This window comes from Mytilus galloprovincialis, chromosome 14 (assembly GCF_965363235.1).
Source record: "Mytilus galloprovincialis chromosome 14, xbMytGall1.hap1.1, whole genome shotgun sequence".
NCBI classification, from domain to species: domain Eukaryota; kingdom Metazoa; phylum Mollusca; class Bivalvia; order Mytilida; family Mytilidae; genus Mytilus; species Mytilus galloprovincialis.
The window spans coordinates 41,654,543-41,680,135 of NC_134851.1; the positions used below are offsets into that span (position 1 = coordinate 41,654,543).

General features: G+C 31.7%; 1 protein-coding gene across 2 annotated transcripts in view; it reads left to right on the forward strand.

The window, feature by feature from the left end:
* Nucleotides 1–25,593, forward strand: part of LOC143059122 (N-acetylneuraminate (7)9-O-acetyltransferase-like) — a 46,301-nt gene that overhangs the window by 14,243 nt on the left and 6,465 nt on the right. The window contains exons 8-20 of one of the 2 annotated variants that reach the window (XM_076232611.1): nucleotides 2,263–2,380; nucleotides 3,105–3,229; nucleotides 6,651–6,721; nucleotides 10,886–10,997; nucleotides 12,168–12,276; nucleotides 12,660–12,749; nucleotides 13,712–13,831; nucleotides 15,344–15,400; nucleotides 17,983–18,139; nucleotides 19,036–19,115; nucleotides 19,996–20,100; nucleotides 20,352–20,492; nucleotides 21,097–21,174. In XM_076232611.1, coding sequence (XP_076088726.1) covers nucleotides 2,263–2,380; nucleotides 3,105–3,229; nucleotides 6,651–6,721; nucleotides 10,886–10,997; nucleotides 12,168–12,276; nucleotides 12,660–12,749; nucleotides 13,712–13,831; nucleotides 15,344–15,400; nucleotides 17,983–18,139; nucleotides 19,036–19,115; nucleotides 19,996–20,100; nucleotides 20,352–20,492; nucleotides 21,097–21,174 — 1,363 coding nt within the window. The remainder of the gene's footprint in view (nucleotides 1–2,262; nucleotides 2,381–3,104; nucleotides 3,230–6,650; nucleotides 6,722–10,885; nucleotides 10,998–12,167; nucleotides 12,277–12,659; nucleotides 12,750–13,711; nucleotides 13,832–15,343; nucleotides 15,401–17,982; nucleotides 18,140–19,035; nucleotides 19,116–19,995; nucleotides 20,101–20,351; nucleotides 20,493–21,096; nucleotides 21,175–25,593) is intronic. The other variant, XM_076232612.1, reaches the window with a different exon arrangement.

Below are 25,593 nucleotides of genomic sequence, written 5' to 3' on the forward strand. Positions count from 1 at the left end.
GGAAAGCAGCTTGTATCACAGATTATTTTATGAATAAAAGGTTTAATAAAGGTGAACATTCTATGGAATTCAGAAAATCGTTAATTGTATCAAATCAGTTCGTTTCCCGTTGGACGTTGTCACTGATCTCCGTTTTCTCGATATGTGTTCTATGTTGTGATTTTCTGCAGGAAATTTTTAGTGTAAGACTTCGTGAAACAACCTGAAGTAACATAACTGTTACGTTTACAAAATATAATATCTGACGAGATTTAAGACTTTTAAAATTAAAAAAAAAAGACAGCTCTGAAGAAGTGAAAAAAAAACCTCAACATTTTTACTAACACAATCACCCCTTTATATAAGTTAAGTGAAAGTTAATACATGTTTTTATCTGACCAGAACAATCATCACAACACTTAGCGTATATCAAAAACGTTTGTTTCCTGTTTTGCATGAGAGCATGTTAATTTAATAATATATACTACAATGTTTGTAACTTATGAAATTTCTTTTACAATATTGAACAAATGCAAAACATTTAATAATAGTATAAAAACAAACAAAACATTTAAACAACATTTCACATGAAACCCCTGCATTATAGGTCATACATATTTTATAACTGATTACAAAATAATTATAAGCAATGTATTTTCAGATAAATACTCAAGAAGAAAAACAATTCAATGTTAACTTACCCAAAATTGAAGCAAATATTACAGACTTTACCCTATTTTTTAAAGTAAAAAATTAAGGCTGAAATCCCTAAAATCCAGGAGCTTCCGGGGGGCTTTGCCCCCCTGGCCCCCCTACCAGGGCTAGCCCTGGACCTACTGGGGGCCTTAAGCGGCCCCAGACCCCTCGTCGTTTGGGTTTGGTTCCCCCTATAATCTCAAAGGTACCTCCAGTCTAAAAAAATAATGAAACCCCTGGTGTTTGCAGAACATGAATAAAAAAAAATAATTAAAAATTGTGACAAAGATACCAACTTTGTACATTCCAAGTGTAACGGTACATTAACATGTATTTTTTATTAAATTATCTTTATTCACCTAAAATATCCAGTAATATTTACTGCGGAAGCAAAATCAATCCAAGGAGCATCGGCACAATGATAAGAGACGTAATGTCGATTGAATTTTCCAAGGACCCTTTACATCATTATCTGGAAACAAAGTGTGTTATAACGTCTTTCAAATCTGAAATCGATTTTGTCAAGTCATTGGGCATTTATTTTCACACAAGATCGTATGTAACATTATGCACATAGGAAAAATAATAGACCCCCGGCGCAATCTCTTTGAAAATTGTATTTTCCTTTTTTAAACATGACGAAACAAGTCTACAGATTATGTTTGCTAACATCCCGTTGGAAACAAAAACAATGTTTAGACCTAGTATTTCATATATCCGGCTGTAAGGGCGTGATCACATGTTAGTCACATGTTTCACGTATGACCGGAAATGATTAGAACTTAACGACAAAAACAATTTTAATAAAAAAAAAGGAAATAACTGGACTTCTGTTTCGTGTGAAATGTAACGCATAACGATAATGTCATTTTCTAACTTAATTATTACGAAGAACAAAACTAGAATGTAATCTCTGATTTACCTGTTTGAACATCTCGCGAGAGTTCATATTTGCATATTGTTATAAAGAATTCTATTACAACAAAGCAGATTACATCATCTAAAATATGCGTTACGAAATCGGAAACCAAAGTAACGCTAGTGTTCTTACACCTGCTACAGAAATACTTATAGTTCTCTTCTGACTATTCTTATTGGTCGAAGTTCTTTATTATTTGAAAGCAAAAGTTACGAATTTGCCGGTGACGATTATCTATAAATCAGTCAGCGTTATGCACTTTGGAAGCGAAAAGTAACGCGAGAAACGACACAAAAATACGGTCGTATAATCTTTGAAATTTGTTAATTTCAATTTTTTTTCTAGGGAAGAGTAGCATACACTTGTATGTTGATAAAAATAAAGGCATCTTTAGATGTAGTTACAACTTTTCTTACAGTAATACACATTTTTATCACTTTTCTATAGTTATAGGAAACGAGCCCAATAGCAAATTATGGTCCATATGCAATGGGTTCGAATAAAGTGTGAGGTTCAAGTTTAAAAAAAAAAATTAATGCTTTGGTCAAAGGGTCAAAATAAATATTTAGCCTTAGCAATTAACATGCAAACAAGTTTGAAAAATTGCTAAAAAAGTTATATTGTACTGAAGGATTTTAATGGATATTTTTGTCTTTTTTTACCAATAGAGATGAGAGCCAGGCTAAGGTATGGAGTTCCTCTAGACTTGTGGCCCAAGGAATCAGACAACCAGCAAAAAATATACCTGACGATGGGCTACATATATCTAAACCAGCACTACAACTGGTAAGTTATTTAAGGTGGTACCTAACACTACAGGGAGATAACTCTGTAATATCAGCTAAACGTTTTAATTACGTAACCTTGTGAAGGTAATATAAAGCTTCACAATGATCAAAATTAGTGTTTGTCAAACTGCTATATAACCAGTGTAATTTTTCTGATAAAACACTTGGTTCAAATTTTTTGATTTTTTGATATTTTTGTAAAAGGGTCAAAGTAAATAATTTGTCAAAATTTTATGAAAATTAAACGAGCCAAATTAATTTTAGTTAAAGTATTGGGTACCACCTTAATATAGGTGTGAGGTCATGTGTGTTTCAGAAAGGTTCAAATCCATGGCCCTTTTATATAATCAATAATTTAAACACTTGTGGTTCAGGCAGCATGACTTACACAAAGAAAAAAATATGACTTGTATGATACTATAAAATTATTTTCGCAGCATATTTGTATTAAAAATCATGCACATATGCGGAACGTATCAGGTTGGGCAGTGGCCTTCCATTCAAAAGTAATTTATCCTAAAAATACATCTCATATTCAAGAAGACTAACACCCAAATACATTCTTTTCCTTTAAATTTGCCATATATTGAAGGTCAAAGGTCCTTTGATTGCTTATTAAAATTTTCTTGCAAGACATAGATGTCTTCAATTAAAAGTCTTTTATGTTTTTGTTTTTAAATCTGACATGACACTTCAATAAATGTTCTTGTTTTGTTTTTCAGGATGTGCAGATATTGTTAAATATGTATTGTAACGATCATATGAACTATAATGATGGGACATGTTGTCGTAGTCCAGAGGCAGCTACCACAGTACAAATTATTACAGCAGCTTTCTTCCTTGTCTGGTGAGTGTCTTCCTTGTCTTGTGAATGTCTTCTTTGTCTGGTGAGTGTCTTCCCTGTCTGGTCTGGTGAGTGTCTTCCTTGTCTGGTGAGTGTCTTCCCTGTCTGGTCTGGTGAGTGTCTTCCTTGTCTGGTGAGTGTCTTCCTTGTCTTGTGAGTGTCTTCCCTGTCTGGTCTGGTGAGTGTCTTCCTTGTCTGGTGAGTGTCTTCCTTGTCTGGTGTGTGTCTTCCCTGTCTGGTGAGTGTCTTCCTTGTCTGGTGAGTGTCTTCCTTGTCTGGTGAGTGTCTTTCTTGTCTGTTGAGTGTCTTCCTTGTCTGGTGAGTGTCTTCCTTGTCTGGTGAGTGTCTTTCTTGTCTGGTGAGTGTCTTTCTTGTCTGTTGAGTGTCTTCCTTGTCTGGTGAGTGTCTTCCTTGTCTGGTGAGTGTCTTCCCTGTCTGGTGAGTGTCTTCCTTGTCTGGTGAGTGTCTTCCTTGTCCGGTGAGTGTTGTGTATTTCTGTGATATAGGTAGCCATGTGATCAGTAAAAGACCAGGATGTTGTTCAGAGACTATAAACCTGTCTTGCTATAATCTCAAATAAAGGATGATAGCCCAAAGATCAAATGCATTGATGAAACTTGACCATGGTAGAACAGATTATGGCTATTTTCAGAGGCAATGTCAATAACATTAGCTTACTGTGTCATTGGTTTAGAATTTCACTTCATTTTGAGATAAACAAACTGAGTCCAGTAGATTAGGACTAAAAGTTATTACATATAAAGATCAACGACAAAATTTATGAAAATAGCAATTAAGGATGTACTTAGGTGAGGTTTTGGAATTTGTGTCAAATGTTCGGACTCCTTGGTGTTTTTCCATACAATACAATATCAGAGATGGGTCCGATTACTTTCAATGTAATTGATTAAATTACAATTACTTTGTCATTTGTACGATTAAATTAAATTAATGATTACATCATTTCTGAAAGTATCTGATTAAATTAATGATTACATTGGCAAAGTAATCATGATTACATCTGATTACAATGAATTTAAAAACAAAACATTTTGAATGATGTGAATGAATAAACGTTCAATAACACTATAGCATTTTTGAGAAAGTATTTTAATTGGTTCAATTATAAAATGATAACTTCAAATTAAACTTCATTTATTTAAATAAACACCAAATTTCACTACATATATATACATTACATTTTATCACCAATGATCTCTGAATTATTTTGAATTAAATTTAATAAAGATAAATCATAATGAAGAGTTTTTTGTTTGTCTTCTGACCTCTTTCATAATTTATATGTATTCCAAGTTGCAGTTTATGGAAGTTTAAGTATGGATGAAATAAAGTTACCAGTTAAAACTATGTTAAATTTGAATAGAAGTGTTTAATCAAATTGTAAACAATATGTAATTACTAAAAATCATTGCATTTTACATGTCCAGTCCAATACAAAAAAATTTAAACAACATATTTGTCCTTCTTTTAATTTAGTTTGTGCTAATTAGATAAATGTTCATGTCTGATTTATCTTTTATCATATATATTTCCGTACAGCTATACTCAATTTGTAATTGCAATAAAAACAAACCTTAATTAGTCTCCTACCTGTCAATTCAAAGTTGATAAAAATCACAAAAATTAACAAAAGATTATAATTCAGGTTTAAAGAAAAGTATTACTTGAATATATAACAGTTATTATCAAATATTAATATGAAGATCATTATAAAACGATGAATATACATGTATGTAAAATATCTTTTACCAAGATAAAAGATATATAATTGTAGTATATGTTTCTGCTTAGGCTAATGATGACTTCAAAATACTGTAACAGTTTATTTTTTACTGGTTGAAGTAGACATGCTTAAAGTAACGAAATAATTTTAGTATGTTTAAAATTTATCAAATACTAGAACACACCCGTGATATCGCGGGTCCGTGACTGATATATAACTATGCGTATGCCTTATTTTAGTATTGGTATTGTCATCTGATAAAGTCATGCCGATTATAACATGTATATAAGGTGCACATTTTTCTCTGCTTTCAAAATCTTTCTGTTTGAACCCGTCGACCTGGAACCTATCAATTATTGGTAATATTAATAATTTGGAAAACAAAAGGGCCTGGAATGGAGTATTTTTTACTCAACAGTATACAGCAAAATTCTAAATACACTGTTTGGTGGTGCGCCTGTCAGATGCGGAACGTACAGATAAGGTAATAGGTAACAGCTGAATATACTATTGGTATCGGTGTCGGACTCGATCCGGAACTTCTTAATTATTGGCAATATTAATTACGTGGAAAACAAACGGGCCTAGAGTGGTGTAATTTTTAATCAACACCATTGTACTACATTAGTTATATATAAAGTTGAATTCTTTGATTCATCGTTTTTACGTGATGACGGCTGACAAATTGGACCTCGTAATTTTAGTATTATAGATGAATAACAAAGAGGTTCATTTAATGACCAAAACACAATTTTAGATTTTTTTCATTGTAATCAGAATGTAATCAAAAAGTAATCATGATTACAGGATATTTTGAAAAGTAATTGATTGAATTAAATTACATGTAATCAGATTTTTGGCTGATTAATGATTACACTGATTACTTGAAAAAATGTAATCAATTACAGCTGATTAATGATTACAATTACAATTACCCCAAGTCTGTACAATATAAAATATTTTGCCCCATAAAACCCATTTATTTTTTCATATAAGACTTAATAGCTCATGAAAGGTCCTTTACCAAAATTTTAGAAGATTCTTGAGTTTCTTTCTTTTGTTTTGAGACCCAAATAATACCAATGCAAATATAAGGTAAAAGTCTGAGTCAGCCTTTTCCCACCATATTTTAAAACTCAAATATATCAAAAAGGAGGTCCATGACCTATCAATATTTTTAGCTTATTTTTATCCTTAATTGATGCTCTACCAGCTTATAGTATCAATTTTAATTTATTAATTTATTAATTTTGACCTAACCTCACCTAAGTACATCCTTAATATAGATACATGATGAGGCGTATTGTTTTCTCTTCAGAATATCTGTGATATGAAATATTTTTACTGTTTTTTTGTCAGGAATAGTTGGGGAAGTGTTTGTCTTTGACTACATTAAAAAAGAGAGACTGACAAATGCCTACATCAAAAACATGAAAGTTCATACTGTAAAAGCTAAAAATAAAAACTAGTGCAAAACAAAATGCTTATTAGAATATAGCAGTATCTTAAATTTTGAAGAGCTGTCCTTGTCAATTCATGAGGATTTGATGGTTGCAATGACGTTATATTCTGTTACGTGTGTGCTGAATGGATTTATTAGAGTTGAACACAAATAAACAACTGTTACCTCTTATTTTCAGTATGTACTTTTAGATAAGTGTTTCATATTTTATTTTTCAGTTTTGTTTCTGCTATTGCTTTATTTGTTTACAAGAGAAGACTTCCAAGAAATGGAATAAAGCCTAGAACTGGTAAGTTTATCATCAGTGAACACCATTTTGATTCCTTATTGTCGAGCCTGCAACTTTTGTTGCAGAAAGCTCGACATAGGGATAGTGATCCGGCGGCGGCTACGGCGGCGGCGGCGGTGTTAGCTCACTTCTTAAAAGCTATATATTTTAGAAGATGGAAGACATGGATGCTTCATATATTGTATATATATGCCTCATGTTACGAAGTTTCCGTCAGTCACATGTCCATTGTCCTTGACCTCATTTTCATGGTTCAGTGACCACTTGAAAAAAAAGTTCAGATTTTTATACGACCGCAAAATTTGAAAAATTTTTCGTCGTATATTGCTATCACGTTGGCGTCGTCGGCGTCGTCGTCGTCGTCGTCGTCGTCCGAATACTTTTAGTTTTCGCACTCTAACTTTAGTAAAAGTGAATAGAAATCTATGAAATTTTAACACAAGGTTTATGACCACAAAAGGAAGGTTGGGATTGATTTTGGGAGTTTTAGTCCCAACAATTTAGGAATTAGGGGCCAAAAAGGGCCCAAATAAGCATTTTCTTGGTTTTCGCACTATAACTTTAGTTTAAGTAAATAGAAATCTATGAAATTTTGACATAAGGTTTATGACCACAAAAGGAAGGTTGGGATTGATTTTGGGAGTTTTGGTTCCAACAGTTTAGGAATTAGGGGCCAAAAAAGGGCCCAAATAAGCATTATTCTTGGTTTTCGCACAATAACTTTAGTTTAAGTAAATAGAAATCAATGAAATTTTAACACAAGGTTTATGACCACAAAAGGAAGGTTGGGATTGATTTTTGGAGTTGAGGTCACAACAGTTTATGAATTAGGGGCCAAAAAGGGGCCCAAATAAGCATTATTTTTGGTTTTTGCACCATAACTTTAGTATAAGTAAATAGAAATCTATGAAATTTAAACACAAGGTTTATGACCATTAAAGGAAGGTTGGGTTTGATTTTGGGAGTTTTGGTCCTTACAGTTTAGGAATAAGGGGCCCAAAGGGTCCAAAATTGAACTTTGTGTGATTTCATCAAAAATTGAATAATTGGGGTTCTTTGATATGCCGAATCTAACTATGTATGTAGATTCTTAAATTTTGGTCCCGTTTTCAAATTGGTCTACATTAAGATCCAAAGGGTCCAAAATTAAACTTAGTTTGATTTTAACAAAAATTGAATCCTTGGGGTTCTTTGATATGCTGAATTTAAAAATGTACTTAGATTTTTAATTATTGGCCTAGTTTTCAAGTTGGTCCAAATGGGGGTCCAAAATTAAACTTTGTTTGATTTCATCAAAAATTGAATAAATGGGTTCTTTGATATGCCAAATCTAACTGTGTATGTAGATTTTTAATTTTTGGTCCAGTTTTCAAATTGGTCTACATTAAGGTCCAAAGGGTCCAAAATTAAACTAAGTTTGATTTTAACAAAAATTGAATTCTTGGGCTTATTTGATATGCTTTATCTAAACATGTACTTTGATTTTTGATTATGGGCCCAGTTTTCAAGTTGGTCCAAATCAGGATTCCATATCAAGTATTGTGCAATAGCAAGAAATTTTCAATTGCACAGTATTGCACAATAGCAAGAAATATCTAATTGCACAATATTGTGCAATAGCAATTAATTTTCAATTGGAGTTATCTTTCTTTGTATAGAATAGTAGTTGATAATATATGTTGGAAATTTGCCAGACATGACTATGATGTCATTTTCTATTTTTATTTGCCAATAACTTTATGTAAATAACTTCATTGGAAATTTGCCAATATAAAATGTTGCTGATGAAGCTGTTTTTCCTTATCTTATCTAAAATGTTTTTAGATAATGTATGTTGGACATTTGCCAGACATGACTATGATGTCATTTTCTATTTTTATTTGCCAATAACTTCATTGGAAATTTGCCAATATAAAATGTTGCTGATGAAGTTTTTTTTATTATTTTATACAATAAACAATGTATATTCACTTTTACTACCAACCAATCTTTACCATTCAGTGATAACAAGCACTTTATTTTACATTTTAATATTTTATGATGTATTTAAAAGAGTAGTTATTGTTGCAAACTCCATTAGAAATTTGACTTGATATCAGTTTTGGAAAAAAGGGAAACGGGGATGTGAAAAAAAGGGGGGGGGGGTAAATTTTTCTCATTTCAGATTTCATAAATAAAAAGAAAATTTCTTCAAACATTTTTTTGAGAGGATTAATATTCAACAGCATAGTGAATTGCTAAAAGGCAAAAACAAACTTTTAAGTTCATTAGACCACATTCATTCTGTGTCAGAAACCTATGCTGTGTCAACTATTTAATTTTAGATTTAAAAAGTTTGAAGAAGAAATCTTTAATTGTAAAATTTGTAAAATCTTGACATTTGTTTTGTGTAAAAAAACACCATGTAATGTCAAAAATTTGATCACAATCCAAATTCAGAGCTGTATCACGCTTGAATGTTTTGTCCATACTTGCCCCAACTGTTCAGGGTTCGACCTCTGCGGTCGTATAAAGCTGCGCCCTGCGGAGCACCTGGTTTGTAATGTTAAATTCTCTCTTACTGTAAGTAATAGGATAACTATATTTAGTATGTGCGTACCTTGAAAGGTCCTCATGCCCGTCAGACAGTTTTCACTTGACCTCGACCTCATTTCATGGATCAGTGAACAAGGTTAAGTTTTGGTGGTCAAGTCCATATCTCAGATACTATAAGCAATAGGTCTAGTATATTTGGTGTATGGAAGGACTGTAAGGTGTACATGTCCAACTGGCAGGTGTCATCTGACCTTGACCTCATTTTCATGGTTCAGTGGTTATAGTTAAGTTTTTGTATTTTGGTCTGTTTTTCTCATACTTTATGCAATAGGTTTACTATATTTGTTGTATGGAATGATTGTAAGGTGTACATGTCTAGCGGGCAGATGTCATCTGACCTTGATCTCATTTTCATGGTTCAGTGGTTATAGTTTAGTTTTTGTGTTTTGGTCTGTTTTTCTCATACTTTATGCAATAGGTTTACTATATTTGTTGTATGGAATGATTGTAAGGTGTACATGTCTAGCGGGCAGATGTCATCTGACCTTGACCTCATTTTCATGGTTCAGTTGTCAAAGTTAAGTTTTTGAGTTTTGGTCTTTTTATCTTATACTATATGTCATAGGTCAACTATATTTGGTGTATGGAAATATTGTTAGCTGTACATGTCTGCCTGGCATATGGTTCAACTGACCTTGACCTCATTTTCATGGTTCATGTTAAGTTTATGTGACAGTCGTAATAAAGCTTTATATTTAGGAGTATCAACATAATATCAATGATTAGTAAAGAAGGCGAGACATTTCAGTGTGTGCACTCTTTGTTTTGATTCTGAGTTTCCTGATAATGGTAAATTCAGAAATAAAAAAATAGGGAGATGATGTATATTTGCCAATGAGAACAGTGAACATTTGAAAAGGATGTTATCAACTAAGGTAACTGTACAGCTTTCAACAATGAGTAAAGCTATAAAACTCACATCCTTTACTGAACTTTGCAAGTCCAGGAAATGACAAAATCCAAATAATTCAAATAATGAAATATCTATCGCCTGTTTTTCTGATAGATTGAATTGAGGGCTGTTCCAAAAATAAATGAAGGGGTGGGGGGGGGGGAGGAAGGCACTTTTTAATTGACCCCAACATGCATACATTTTAAATTAGATATTTCATTTAAATGTTTAAGCAATCTTTCTTAAATAACCACCACCCATCAAATTTTAATAAAAGTGCCTTCCTGTCCCTCCTTACAATTAATTCTGGAAAAGCCCTGAGTTATAAGTATTTAATTTTGTTGTCATCCTGAACATGCATGAAATATTTGCCAATGGACATAAAGCAACCAACAATCAGTCTTGAGTTACAAGCAGGTGTATGCTTGAAGACCTTGTTAGTGACCTTCTGCTGTTGTCTGCTCTATGGTCGGGTTGTTGTCTTTTTGGCACATTCCCCATTTTCATTCTCAATTTTATTAGCAAGAAAATTTCTACATTATGTTCTTTCAAGTCGTAGTAAGAACTATATATTAGTTTCTAGACCTCAGAAAAGAGTGACAACCGATAAAGAATTGGAAAACATGGAATATGATGCATTTATTTATGACACAAAATATCTGGGTTTTTTTTTACAGAAAATGGCAACAAAAACGGAGCACCAAAAGAACCATATGAAGCTCTCTATGAAGTTACAGTATCACTAGCCAAACTTGGAATGATTATGGGATATGTGTATCTGTGTGATAGGTATGTATGACTAAACAAGGGGAAGTAACTCAGATTAGAAATTATAACTCAGATATATCTGAAAATACAAAAAATGTTGTATGTATGACTAAACAAGGGGAAGTAACTCAGATTAGAAATTATAACTCGGATATATCTGAAAATACAAAAAATGTTGTATGTATGACTAAACAAGGGGAAGTAACTCAGATTAGAAATTATAACTCAGATATATCAGAAATTACAAAAAATGTTGTATGTATGACTAACAAGGGGAAGTAACTCAGATTAGAAATTATAACTCGGATATATCTGAAAATACAAAAAATGTTGTATGTATGACTAAACAAGGGGAAGTAACTCAGATTAGAAATTATAACTCGGATATATCTGAAAATACAAAAAATGTTGTATGTATGACTAAACAAGGGGAAGTAACTCAGATTAGAAATTATAACTCGGATATATCTGAAAATACAAAAAATGTTGTATGTATGACTAAACAAGGGGAAGTAACTCAGATTAGAAATTATAACTCAGATATATCAGAAATTACAAAAAATGTTGTATGTATGACTAACAAGGGGAAGTAACTCAGATTAGAAATTATAACTCGGATATATCTGAAAATACAAAAAATGTTGTATGTATGACTAAACAAGGGGAAGTAACTCAGATTAGAAATTATAACTCAGATATATCTGAAAATACAAAAAATGTTGTATGTATGACTAAACAAGGGGAAGTAACTCAGATTAGAAATTATAACTCAGATATATCAGAAATTACAAAAAATGTTGTATGTATGACTAAACAAGGGGAAGTAACTCAGATTAGAAATTATAACTCAGATATATCAGCAATTACAAAAAAATGTTTGAATTTTTAACACTAACCACCACCACATGACGCATCCACTCAAAAGATATATAATAGACATGCTTAGTTTAAAATGTTTTCGTTTCTTCAATTGAATATTTGTTACCACATGTTTGTTTCTAAAATTTCAAATTGCCTTCTTTGACTGATAATTAGGGTCATCCATTAGAAATGTGATTCTATCCAATTTTTTTGGGGAATTTGCCAGCTTATTCCAACAGGCCTGATAAATTAAAACAAATTTGATTGTTAGATTAATGTGTCTCTTTATATATAGATATATAAATTGTAATGTTTAATATATATTTACAGAACCAACTTCTTTATGAAGGAGAATAAGTACTACACACATGTGAACTTCTTCCTACCATTCGCTTATGTGATGATCCTGGGATTCTTCTTCACAGAGAGTACTGAACAGGTATATAGTTCTTTTAACATAGAAATAAATGGCATAAATGTATAAGAGACAAACCCCTCTATACAGGTTCCACTGCATAGTTTTGAGTATGAGTATTGAACAGTGAGATTTAAGAGATGATAGTTAACAAGGGAATAAAAATTAAATTAAACCAGCAATATGCAGATTGAAATTACAATTTATAGATTTAATCACTAAATATGGTTTTTTTTACCAGGCACAATTCGTTGATGAAAAATAGCATTTTTAATTGACAATATTAGAAAAAGGAATCATATCATATGCAGATAGTGATGCACAAAAATAAAAAATATGTAAACCGTAAAAACTATTTTTATGGCCATAATTGATTGAACTTATTCCTATCATTTGTTTATGTTTAGACTGTAGTTTTACATAGAGACCAGACAGATGAATGGAAAGGTTGGATGCAACTTGTTATATTAATTTACCATTTAACGGGAGCCAGTAAGGTAAGCCTTTGTAACTATATAACATTGGATTCATTTTATCGTTTACACTACAATACAAGTAAGATATTTATAGTCTTAATTAACAAGTGATCAAAACACATTTATTTACAATATGTACATCATACGTGTTGTTGGGTAAGTTTCATATAATGATTGTATAAAGACTTCAGTAAAACGAAACCAATAATGATAAGGATAAAGCAGTTGTTTTCTTGAGTTGCATTTTTTATTACAATTACTTTTCATATACATGTAAACGAAGTAGGAAATACAATGAACTATGTCTGATTTGACAATTTGGTTGGAAAAAGTGAAATTATATAAGGGCTATTCCAGAAAAAAATGTATGGGGGGGTTGGAAGGCAGTTTTTGTCAGCACCCGCCACCCAGACAATTGTAATTGAGTATTATAGTGCATTATAGTGTGAAAAGTTGCTCTGATTCCCATCACCCATGTATTATTTATATAATGTGCCTTCCAACCCCCCCCCCCCCTCCCATACATTTTTTTCTGGAATAGCCCTAATGAAAAATCACAAAAGAAACATTTTAATTTCTAATTACAAGCTTTCGTTATAAATATAAGATGTGGTGTGATTGCTTAGACGACTAACCACAAAAGATGAAATTCCAAATAACGTGGATTGTTGTGAAGTCAAAAAATTTAAATCCTTTTGTAGCAACTGTATTAGGTTTGTCTTATTTGATTCTGTAATCTTCCCCTGCCATATCATTTACCAATTCATTATAACCAATATACCTGAAAAAAACAATTTAATTTGTGGGTAAAAGGAAACTCCAATTTTAGTGTTCAGCAACATATACATATATTGTTGATAGGCTTGTATACAAACTTTTGCATAATCAGGAAATCTTATATTCAAAAAAACAAATTCTGAATTTATCCACTGAAATTGGTACTCACAGAAGTTCTTGAATCTACAGGTTATGATTTATTTCAGGTTTTGCCAATCTACATGCAGATACGAGTACTTGTTTCCTCTTACTTATTTCTGACTGGCTTTGGCCATTTTTCATTCTTTTGGAAAAAAGGAGAATACAGTTTATACAGATGCAGTATGGTAGGTCTTTAAGGGTCAAAAGGGGTATAAATTTTGGTAGCAAATTTTAATATACTAACTTTTTAAAAATATATTTGCTTTCTTTATATATATATTATTAATGCTGGGGAAACACTTTCAAAATTAAAGGATTTGATATGCAAGAGGAGGTTAGAAGATGAGATCTGACCATTACTTACAACAAAAAAACAAGTTTGATGGAATTTTGCTTTTGACGCATGATGGGCATAATTTTTAGATGACAGCATGTTTTTAGAAACTATGATACCATGCCATGTCCCATTGTACAACAGTTGTATGTATGTACTTATAGTTGACTTATAAAGTTAATGATTTTCAAATTTTATACCCAATGAACTGATAAACAATGCAATAAAAGAATTTGTTTATACACCTATTTTTGGAATTTGCTACCACTGGCATCAATATTGTACCTGTTGACCAGATAATGTTTACAAAACAATCTCTATTGGTTTTTAATAGTGAAATGTTTTCAGCTTGATACCAAAAAATAACCAGAATAATCAATTTTATTGTACTGTTAATTCAGAAATTATTTCGCGCATTTATTATTGCGATTTTGTTAATTTATACTTAAATGCGATTTTAATTTTTTACCATTTTTGGAAAAATCCTGCTTGTTCCATATGAAATATTAAAAATGCAAGTTTAAATTGTTACGTTTACGACTCTGTCGTAATTTTCACAATAATAAAAACCTCACTATAATTTCTGAATTTACAGTATTTATATTAAATATGACCCTTGTCAACTTTTAAGGTTGTATAGAATTTTTTGTTTTCAACGGCATACAAATTCAAAATTGGTGTATAGAATGCATGCTTTAAGGCTAACATTTGAATCCATTTGTGAAAGTTAACACTATATAGATACAGTTGTGAACAATAAAGAGGGTTATTCCTATTATTTGGAAATTTGTATTGGGAGGCACTTAAATTGGCTAGAATCCTTTAAGATGATTTAATGAAGGTTTTAGAGTCCAGTGGCAAATATTAAACTGATTTTAAAGATGAAAAAATAATGATGTCAAATAAAAAGTTTCATTATGCTCTTATATTTTGATACTTCATTTGTACAGTTGTGTGCAAGCAAACAAAACATGCGTTCAATATCCCTTTTCAACTTTACTTGAAAAGCTTTGAAGTCAGTAATCAATATAATGAATATGCATGAGAGCATGCTTAAATAAAAAAGTGTGCCATACTATTGGGTGATTGCAGCATAAACAACTTTTTAATCTTTTATTTGTATAGAATTTTAAGATTAAAGCTGATGTTTTCAAATAAGACAGGTTTTTTTTTCATATTAAACATTTCATATCCACAAAGTTAATGGTGGAGGACCCAAAGAATAAAAATAATCATTATTGATGTGGGATTTACCTTTAAATTATTATTTAACAGTTATTAGTCCCCTACCGACAAAGCCAAAGAGGACTTCAGGTTTTTAATATATAAAATTTGTTCATCTAAGATAATAATAAATTTTCAGTTGGGAGGCTGTCTAAACTGGCAATCTCGACAGAACACATTTCGTATTATGCTGGAAGTAAGTGGGTTACTTCTTGATCGCTAGCTTTAGGACTATTCCATTTCAATGAATGTAACAGGGGTGGAAGGCATGTTTTCCAATCTGTCTCATATTGAGACATAAATGAAATTTAGCCTTTTCAATAAATTCGATCAAAATGTCAAATTTTTTTAAGAATTTAGCCATTCACAATCATGTGTCTGAAATATTTGCCACTGGACTATAATTTGACAACATACAAGCCAATCTATTTACATTCATTTTAATGGTTCAGTCTGTTTATGTTTTATGTTCTGTGCACTTCGGCGAAAAATAAATATTGTCATGTGCACTTGTTTTTCTTACTTGTTAACTTTTTTTGCATCCTTATAGCAGTTTACTTTAACATTTAAACAAAGAAGCATTGAAATTTTCTCGGTTAGAATATACCGAAGTTTAGATTGACAATTTTACAAGTCCAAACAATATTATATGTGAAAGAGAGGTGAAAAATACCAAAGGATAATTCAAACATTTACACCAAATTCTCTGAAGATAGAAAAAGTATTATATTATAAGTGTTAAAGACCAGGCCTTGGGGTCATAAAACTTTCGAGCATGAGTTTTGTACTCAGATACAAGAAACAACCAATCTAAATGCTGGATTTCATGTTTCAAGCATGATTTTTGTGCTCCGAGCACTGAGCAAAGTTTTTTTACTTCAACCCCAGCTGAAGTGTGCAGAATTTGAACATAACATTGGGTTACTTGCTTTTTGTAATGATTTGAATTTGCACGAGATTCATTTACATTTAGATTATTGCTTTTGCTTAAGCATGTATAGTTTCATTCATTATTGCATGTATGAAGTACTAGTCTATTGTAGCTGTATGGAAAGTCAGCTAGAGTTATTTCCCCTTATTTATGACTTCAACTTCAGTTATTTCCCTTTATATATCATAATATGAATATCACAAGTATTTCATATTGTATATTAAACCTGCTATTGTTTAATTTGTATATTTTAAATTGATTTGTGGATTGTTGTTATTTGTTATTAGCCTAGGCCTGCAGTTTAGATTTTATTGTTTCCATCCATATATAGTAGAAATTATCGCAGAGTTTACATTTTAGGTGGTCTTTCATGGACGGATGGAAATCTTAAAATCTGCTTTAGCTACAGTGTAGTAATTTTGTCTGGTTTAATGTCTCATCTGTGATGTCAACTAAGTTCACAATTGTTAAAAAAAAAAAAAAAAAATTTGTTAGACAGCATTTAATTTTTGTAAACCAAGTAATTTTCGCAAGTGATTTATTTTTATGCCCCACCTACGATAGTAGAGGGGCATTATGTTTTCTGGTCTGTGCGTCCGTTCGTCCGTCCGTCCGTTCGTCTGTCAAGTCTGTCCGTCCGTTCGTTCGTCCGTCTGTCCCGCTTCAGGTTAAAGTTTTTGGTCAAGGTAGTTTTTGATGAAGCTGAAGTCCAATCAACTTGAAACTTAGTACATATGTTCCTTATGATATGATCTTTCTAATTTTAAAGACAAATTAAACTTTTGACCCCAATTTCACGGTCCACTGAACAATGAAAGTGTGAGTTTCAGGTTAAAGTTTTTGGTCAAGGTAGTTTTTGAAGAAGCTGAAGTCCAATCAACTTGAAACTTAGTACAAATGTTCCCTATGATATGATCTTTCTAATTTTAATGCCTAATTATATTTTTTACCCATTTTCACGGTCCATCGAACATGGAAAATGATAGTGCGAGTGGGGCATCCGTGTACACTGGACACATTCTTGTTCATCCTGTTTTAACTGAAATCCTGACAAAATATACTTTCATGATACAAACCCAACTCATATCAAAGTATATACATTGCTTAATATTATTTACAGTGCATATTGGAACCCTGTCAAATACCAAAGCTATTTGTGATATTTCAATAAAAGTCTTTTTGATATCAAATCAAAAATTATGTGCATCATAGGTAAAAAGATATAAGACAACAGAGCAAAATAAAATATAAAAATCATAGTGGCTTCTACAAAAAACTGTCTTTGAACCTTCTTTTAGGATACATATATATGAGAAAATATTGTAGTCTTAACTTTATTCAATATATATATATATATGCATGAGATATATGACTAGGGAAAAAAGTCGGTCAACAATCAATTGCTGTAAAAGGCTTATTTTTGCAGATTAAATTTCCTGATTTAAGAACTAAACCTTTTCTGAGTTGTTTTTCTTTTCTTTCCTGTCTGTGATTCTGATGTGTATTAGAAATAAAAATTAACATTTGGGAACATTTTTTTGAAATATTTGCTTTTTCAGGAATTAAGAATTGATAGCCCCTTTGCAAAAATAACCAAATTTGCAGTATATTTTAATTTTTGTATAGTATATATTTGCTTTGCTTCTACTGTGGATTCATTATTATTCGTTGGATACCAATTTTTGTGGGTACAGGTGAACCTCGAATGAAAAATTGATGAAGGCTCTGCATGCTGTGAAAGGCAAAACCAGGTTTTCCTCAATCCATTAAAATTGGTACTCCTATGAATCCATAGAATCTCAATAATTTGTATGTACTCTTGCTGTCATTCTATTTTTATATTGTAGGTGCTTTTCCGTTTAAATTTCCTGGTTATAGTGTTGTGTTTTGTTATGAACAGACCATACCAATTTTATTATTTTGTGCCACTGGTTTCCTACTGGTTTCTTGTTGTGTATGTCACCATGGCAATATGGCCCCATGTAACTGCAGCTTCAACTGAAGGTGAGGAATTATGGGATTGATATATTTTGTTATTGATTCATTGATAAGTATGCATTGATTTTGAAATTTAAAACACTTATCAGGAAATCCAATTCTTTCTACTGTTAATTCAGAAATTCCTGCATGCATTTATTATTGCAATTTTGTCATTTTAGACTAAAACACGATTTTAGTTTTTTTGCGATATTGAGAAAAATCCAATTTAATTCATATAAAAATATTATTGCAATTATAACCCTGTCGCATTTTTCGCAATAATAAAAACATCCAAATAATTTCTGACTTTACACCATTTCCAATAAATTTATGAACATTTTAAGTTGTTGTATTCATCATTGCAATCATGCTTGTGTGCAGAAACTACAGCTTTTGAGTGCAGATTACAACTACTGTCATTCTGATTAAAATTCAAATAGTGTGTCCGTACTTACAGTGTTCTGACATTGCTGTTCAACTTCCGTAATGCAGACCAGGTTTTGAGCCAAGGTTCTAAGAAAAAGAGAAGATGTGGTATAACTGTCAATGAGACAACTATTTACCCGAACAATTAAGATTGACATCTGCAATCAATAAATAGGCGGGGCTTAAGCTTGTATAAATTATAACTCTAAATATTATTGGTTTTTAAGTACGTATGTATATAAGCTGTGGCCCTGCCTATCTATTGATTGCAGACGTCAATCTTAATTACAATTAATGCTTCAGAAAACATTCAAAGACACCAAGTAAGCCAACCAAACGTTTGAATTATAAGCGTTAGGAAAAGAGCTCTAACAAAGATCTTGCATTTTCATGATTACACATGTAAAGAAAAGGAATTATTTGTATTAGATTTTTAAGAATTATACTACATGTATTATAAGATAAAAAATATTTCTGTTTTGTTTTATTTTCAGCTGGAAAAGTACACTATTTCTACATGGTGGCCAAGTTTGTCATATTAATAACATTGATAGCTTTGTTTTACATGTCAGAGGTACGTTTGACTAGGTATATTAGAGTTATCTACCTTTAAAGGAGATATTTTTCCTTTTTATAAAACCATATACATTGTATATCAAAATGGAGTTTTTATACAACTGCAAAATTTTTGCTGTCATATATTGGTATCACGTGGTCAGGAGGGGATTTATATTCAACAGCATAGTGTCTTGCTTCATAAGACCACATTCATTCTGTGTCAGAAACCTTTGCTGTGTAAAATAACAATCACAATCCAAATTCAGAGCTGTATCAAGCTTGAATGTTGTGTCCATACTTGCCCCATCTGTTCAGGGTTCGACCACTGTGATCGTATAAAGCTGTGCTCTGCTGAGCATCTGTTCTTTTTAAGTCACAATTAATTTTTTAAATATATTTAAAAAAAAAACAACATTTTTTGACCTAAAAATTCTATATGGGGTGAGAACAAAGCTCCAATCCCTAGTATTGAATTTACTGGCCCGATATGTATCATAAAAGGTCACTTAGCACACTATGTAACGAATTTATCTTACGGAATATCTTTACATGTGGTATTTGTACTAGTGGCCAATCAAAGTGATCAAGTCTTCATATTGTTAGTATTAAGATCCTACTTCTATTGGTCTATACAAAAACAAATGCCAACAACAACAACTTGTAAGTTTTAAATGTGTTTTATGAATTTATTTTAATCGTTCATCAATTCCAACGTCTGTATTTTTAGAGGGACCTAACACCTCTACTAACTGTGTATTGTAATAAGCCCCGCCTACTAATCTGATATGGAACATACACAGTCTCCACAAGGTTGCTTTTAACCAATCATATTCCTCGAAATGTTTAGGAGGTAAGATAAATACATATACACATGTACATTTGTTTTTTACTTGCAGGTGTTTTTTGATAAAGTATTTCTACTGAGGCCAATCAAATCTTTGTTTGTATTACAAGATGATTCTATATCAGAGTGGAGATTTAGGTGGTCGTTAGACAGATATGTAAGTCACAACTAGTTCACATGAAGTGTAAAAGTTTTAAAACTGTTGTAAATAAAAAAAAAACTTTCATTAGACAGATAATAAGTTTATGACTAGTTCAATGAAAGGGTTATAATGTGTGATCCCATCCTAACAATACATGGGGACCAAAATGCCAAAAAAATTGTTTATAGATGAATGTTTTTTCTCTGTTTTTACGCCAGGAATTGAGATTTGATTTGCTTTCTTGATGATTTTTTGTTACATTTCAGAGTGTTGTTTATGGAATGGTGTTTGGATTTGTTTATGAGTTAGCTAAAAAATACAAGTTTATAGATGATAGCAACAATGAGAATTTATTTTCAAGAATCTTTTCATCGTTTGTAGTGTTCTTAGGCCTCCTAGGTCTTGGTGTGAGTATGAAATAAAAATTAAGAAAGAAAATGAAAACAACATATTTGCCACTGGACATAGAGCAACTTACAATAACAAAACTTTCTTATAAGAGTGTTACACAGTTAGCTTTATAACTAATCTTCCCTGTGTCCCTCATCATAGAAAAGCATAAACAAAATAGATAACTTAGCAAAAATGTTGACAGAAAATTTTAAACATAATTTACTTCTTATTTGGACTTTTTTTGGAACAATTGTAGACTCATCATAATTCGGAAAAGAAGTTGTTATTTTGGATTAGGAAATTGAAAATGTAAGAAGAATTTAAATTTATTGAAAAATGAAATTGATGAATTAAAAAACAAAAATTGACTTAAAAACAAAATTTCGGAATATGAAAACTTTAAAAAAAAAACTGAAATGAAGACGGACAGGCATGAAATATTTGCAACTGGACATTGAGCAACCTACAATAACAAAAAAATGTTAATTAATAAAAATAATAAATGATAGAAAAAATACATTTAATACATTTCTATAGTTTTGAAAGTTTTAGAAATCATCCCTTTCTCAGAACAGACTTTCATGTAATGATATTGTAATAATTTTTATTGTTTTTCAGAGTTATGTTATTTTTACATTCCTGTGTAAGAACAAAGTCGAGTGTAACCAGTTCCATTCCTATCTCACCATTGTTCCTGTAAGTATCTTATACTAATAAAGGAAGAGACTGATTTCATGGAGCCTCAATTCCTCTGATCCATATAAAGTCTGAAATATTTGTGATATGACATATAAAGTAGTGTTTTGTACTCCCTAAATTTGTCTTAAAAACAATCTTTTTTCCATAGAAAAAGCCAATTTTTAAGAAAATAATCCAATTTCAGAAACCCTTATTGATCCATGTTTTATGCGCTTTCGTCCATGCTCAGCACACATACTGTCCGCTAAGTTAAAAACTCTTTGATTCAACACTTGCCTAATTGTACTCTGATTTAGCCTGCATCTTCTAGTAGCTCTAATATTAAAGTACCTGTTCATTTATTAATCTTTAAAAAAAAAGATTCATGGATGGAAAGGAAAGCTTACAAATTTTTTTAAAAAGTTTGTATTTTTATGCCCCACCTACGATAGTAGAGGGGCATTACGTTTTCTGGTCTGTGCTTCCGTTCGTCCGTCCGTTCGTTCGTCCGTCTGTCCCGCTTCAGGTAAAAGTTTTTGGTGAAGGTAGTTTTTGATGAAGTTGAAGTCCAATCGACTTCAAACTTATTATACATGTTCCCTATGATGTGATCTTTTTAATTTTAATGCCAAATTAGAGGGTTTACCCCAATTTCACGGTCCACTGAACATAGAAAATGATAGTGCGAGTGGGGCGTTCGTGTACTGGGGACACATTCTTGTTATCTATTACATCCATAGATGATTGATGGATGATTGATTGATTGATGTTTACTTTATGCCACTCCAGAACAAAAAAGTCATCTCACCTTTACCAAAGAAAATGAAAACACTGACCTGAATAACAACACACAGTTGTTGATTATTTAAGGACATGAACATTTTATTTTGAGGTGAAAGTTGATATTTAAAAGTTTGCAGTCCTACACCAACATGCTAACAACATTACGAAACAACCTTTACTCTAATGATGTCAGATTGAATGATACAAAATGAAATAGAATATTTTTGTTAAGTCCTTTTGAGATTATCCTTGTTACAGTTAAGGTATTGATTTTTTATGCCCCATTTATGGGCATGATGTTTTCTGGTTTGTGCGTCTGTCTGTTTGTTCGTCTGTCCACTACAGGTTAAAGTTTTTGGTCGAGGTAGTTTTTGATGAAGTTGAAGTCCAATCAACTTGAAACTTAGTACACATGTTCCTTATAATATCACTGGGGTAAAGCTGATGACCGTAACTGCATTCACGGTCATCCCAAGATGTCGGATGAAAAATTAGGTCAGTTTCTGTATTGTCTGTTAAAGTGTTTCTACATCATTGTCTTTACAAATCATACATTGAAACGATGTAAATTTATAAAAGAATCACTCGAAAATCACTAATTACTTCCGAGAAATGTGCATGAAACGGGAAATTCGATTTGAAAAAATCGTTAAGATGACCGTAAATCATAATCAAAATATTTTCAAGATGACCGTAACATAAAACAAGGATGACCGTAATTGGTAAAAAGGTGACCGTAACTTGTAAAGGATGACCGTAATTTGTAAAGACTGACTGTAATTTATATAGGACGACCGTAACTTTTATAGGATGACCATCAATTCTAAGAAATATCCGTATTGTATTCAAAGCTTTTTTGTTGAGTTTGTCGATCTCAATAAGGGCTCGGTTAGCGGATATAAATATATTTCATAAATTTCTTTTATAATGAAAACTATAAATGAAGGTCAAGTTCAATAATGGCGATTTTGACTTTTACCGTTCAGGAGTTATGGTTCTTGAAAGATTGAAAAATGGAGTTTCCAGTCGTGTCCGTGCATTTACGCATGAAATGTTCTACCTAAGCTTCCCAAATTTTAATATGTTGTTACTGATGACAAAATGGAGGTCAAGTTCAATAATGACGATTTTGACTTTTACCGTTCAGGAGTTATGGTTCTTGAAAGATTGTGAAATGGCGTTTCCATTCACGTTGTTACATTTACTCATGAACCATTCAATCTAAGCTTTTCAAATTTTAAGATGTTGATACTGATGACAAAATTGAGGTCAAATTTGATATTGACGATTTTCACTTTCACCATTCATCAGTAATGGTTCTTGTGATATTGCCAGGACACAAATAAATATTAATAAATCCGGTTTGCTGTCGTTGTGACAGCCTCTTGTATTGAACTATAATATAATTGGCCATATTTAGGATTTATAACAATGATAGTAAATTGCATATTTCTCGTAAACAATGAAATATTTATTAATATCGACGTTAAAATTTTAACGCAAATTGACAGCGATACGACGAAAATTTGAAGAAACATGAATGTGTCCCTAGTACACGGATGCCTCATCTACACTATCATTTTCTATGTTTAGTGGACTATGAAAATGGGATAAAACTGTAATTTGGCTTTAGAATTAAAAAGATCATACCATAGGGAAAATGTGTACTAAGTTTCAATTTTTTTTAACTTGAAGCTGGACAAACGGACAAACAAACAGACGAACGGACGAACGTACGCACAGACCAGAAAAACATAATGCCAATAAATGGAGCATTAAAAACATTAATAATACATACGATAATTTGGTAATCGAACCCATGTGTATGGTTCCAGAGGAAGCAGATTAAAATCTTAATTTGTCTTGATATATGCAGGCGGAAACACTTTTGAAATAGAACAAAAGAATCGAAGCTCTGTGTTTATCGAGAAAGCGATAAATGTTAACTGTAATGTTTGATATAGTAACAAAATTTTAAAACGTTAATAGAAACAAATAAAACGACAATTTTCTTATTTTAAAAACACCATTTGCATAAGTTTTCAATGTATCTATTACATAGTAATGCAAAACAATAAGATATCAAGTCGACGACATGGTTCTTATCGGGGCCTTTTATAGCTGACTATGCGGTATGGGCTTTGCTCATTGTCGAAGGCCTTATGGTTACCTATAGTTGTTAATGTTTGTGTCATTTTGGTCTTTTCTGGATAGTTGTCTCATAGGCAATAATACCACATCTTCTTTTTTATATATAGTATCTAAATTTGGATGTAGAAAATGCATAACCTCCGATCACGGACGGAGAACATATCAATCTTTTAGTTCAGAAATTTTCGTGTCTGCCCTTCCATTATGTGAATCAATAAAAAATTCCCCAAAACAGGTAACGATTGTATCGAAAAGAGAAAAATCGAGTGCACCTTTTTATGTTAAGGCATGTTTGGGGTGTATATTTTGTCTTTAAAACGTACAAAGCAAGAGTATTTTATATAGCATCTCGCTTCAGATTCTATCAATATTATATATCAAAGCTACAGGTTGACTTTATAACGTAAAAAAATGACAGTACGAAAAGATGAAATATATGGGTCAAGTGAGATACCTATCTAATGAATCACAAAAACAGAGTAGGTGTGTTCGAATAGCTATTTTTTCTAAAAGTACTTGACGACAGTCTTTTAATTTGGATGATGAAAATGGATATCTTCGAAAAAATATGATTTTCTTGTGTGTGATAACTAGGGTTTATAATCTTCAACCACTGAAAATGTTTAGTCTGCCCTTCCACGAAATATTTAATTAGAATTTTTTTAAATGCTTAAGAATTTTCAAAAATTCCATCTGACATCCGAACAGACAATATTTTTAAGTTGAATCAATGCAGACAAGATCAATAACTAATGCTCATTAGCTAGTAGATACATTTGTCTTTTAAAATATAACTGACATATAACGATCGATCGTAATGGTGCTATGTGGATAAATTTATCAGTTTTCAAGAGCAAAATTGGCAGAGCGTCATCCCTACAATGGCTTCCATTTCTACGATTGTGAGCATGAACTGGCGCAATGGGGAGATAATTTTGAAGAAGTAGAATCCTGACTGTATGAATAACATTTCTGTATATATACAAATTGACAACATTCCGCCTTGTGATACGCTTTTCGTACAATACTATTTTAAGGATCTACTTTGCTGGAGCTCACCTTCACTAGTTTTATATTCGAATGATATTTTCAAAATATTACTGTTATTTTATTTGCACGACAAAATGAAAGACGATATGATATCAATGGGTGTACATGCAATTTTTTGGCATTTTTAAAAATGTGTATTTATTATATGTCATTAAAAGGAATCCCAGAAACAAACAAAAATCTTTTGTCGAGCAGTTGAAGGCTGTGCACCCCATTTTTTTTATTATTATGCTTGTAAGGTGTCATTTTATCGCGCTTTTGTGGCATGTTTTCACTTCCTGTTCATTTGCATGTCTTTTGGCAATCATTTGATACAAAAAGATAGTTATAATTATGGATATTTCTTAGAATTGAGGGTCATCCTTTAAAAGTTACGGTCATCATTTACAAATTACGGTCATCTTAATAGCAGTTACGGTCAGCCTTGTTATGAATCGCTGATTCTGTTACGGT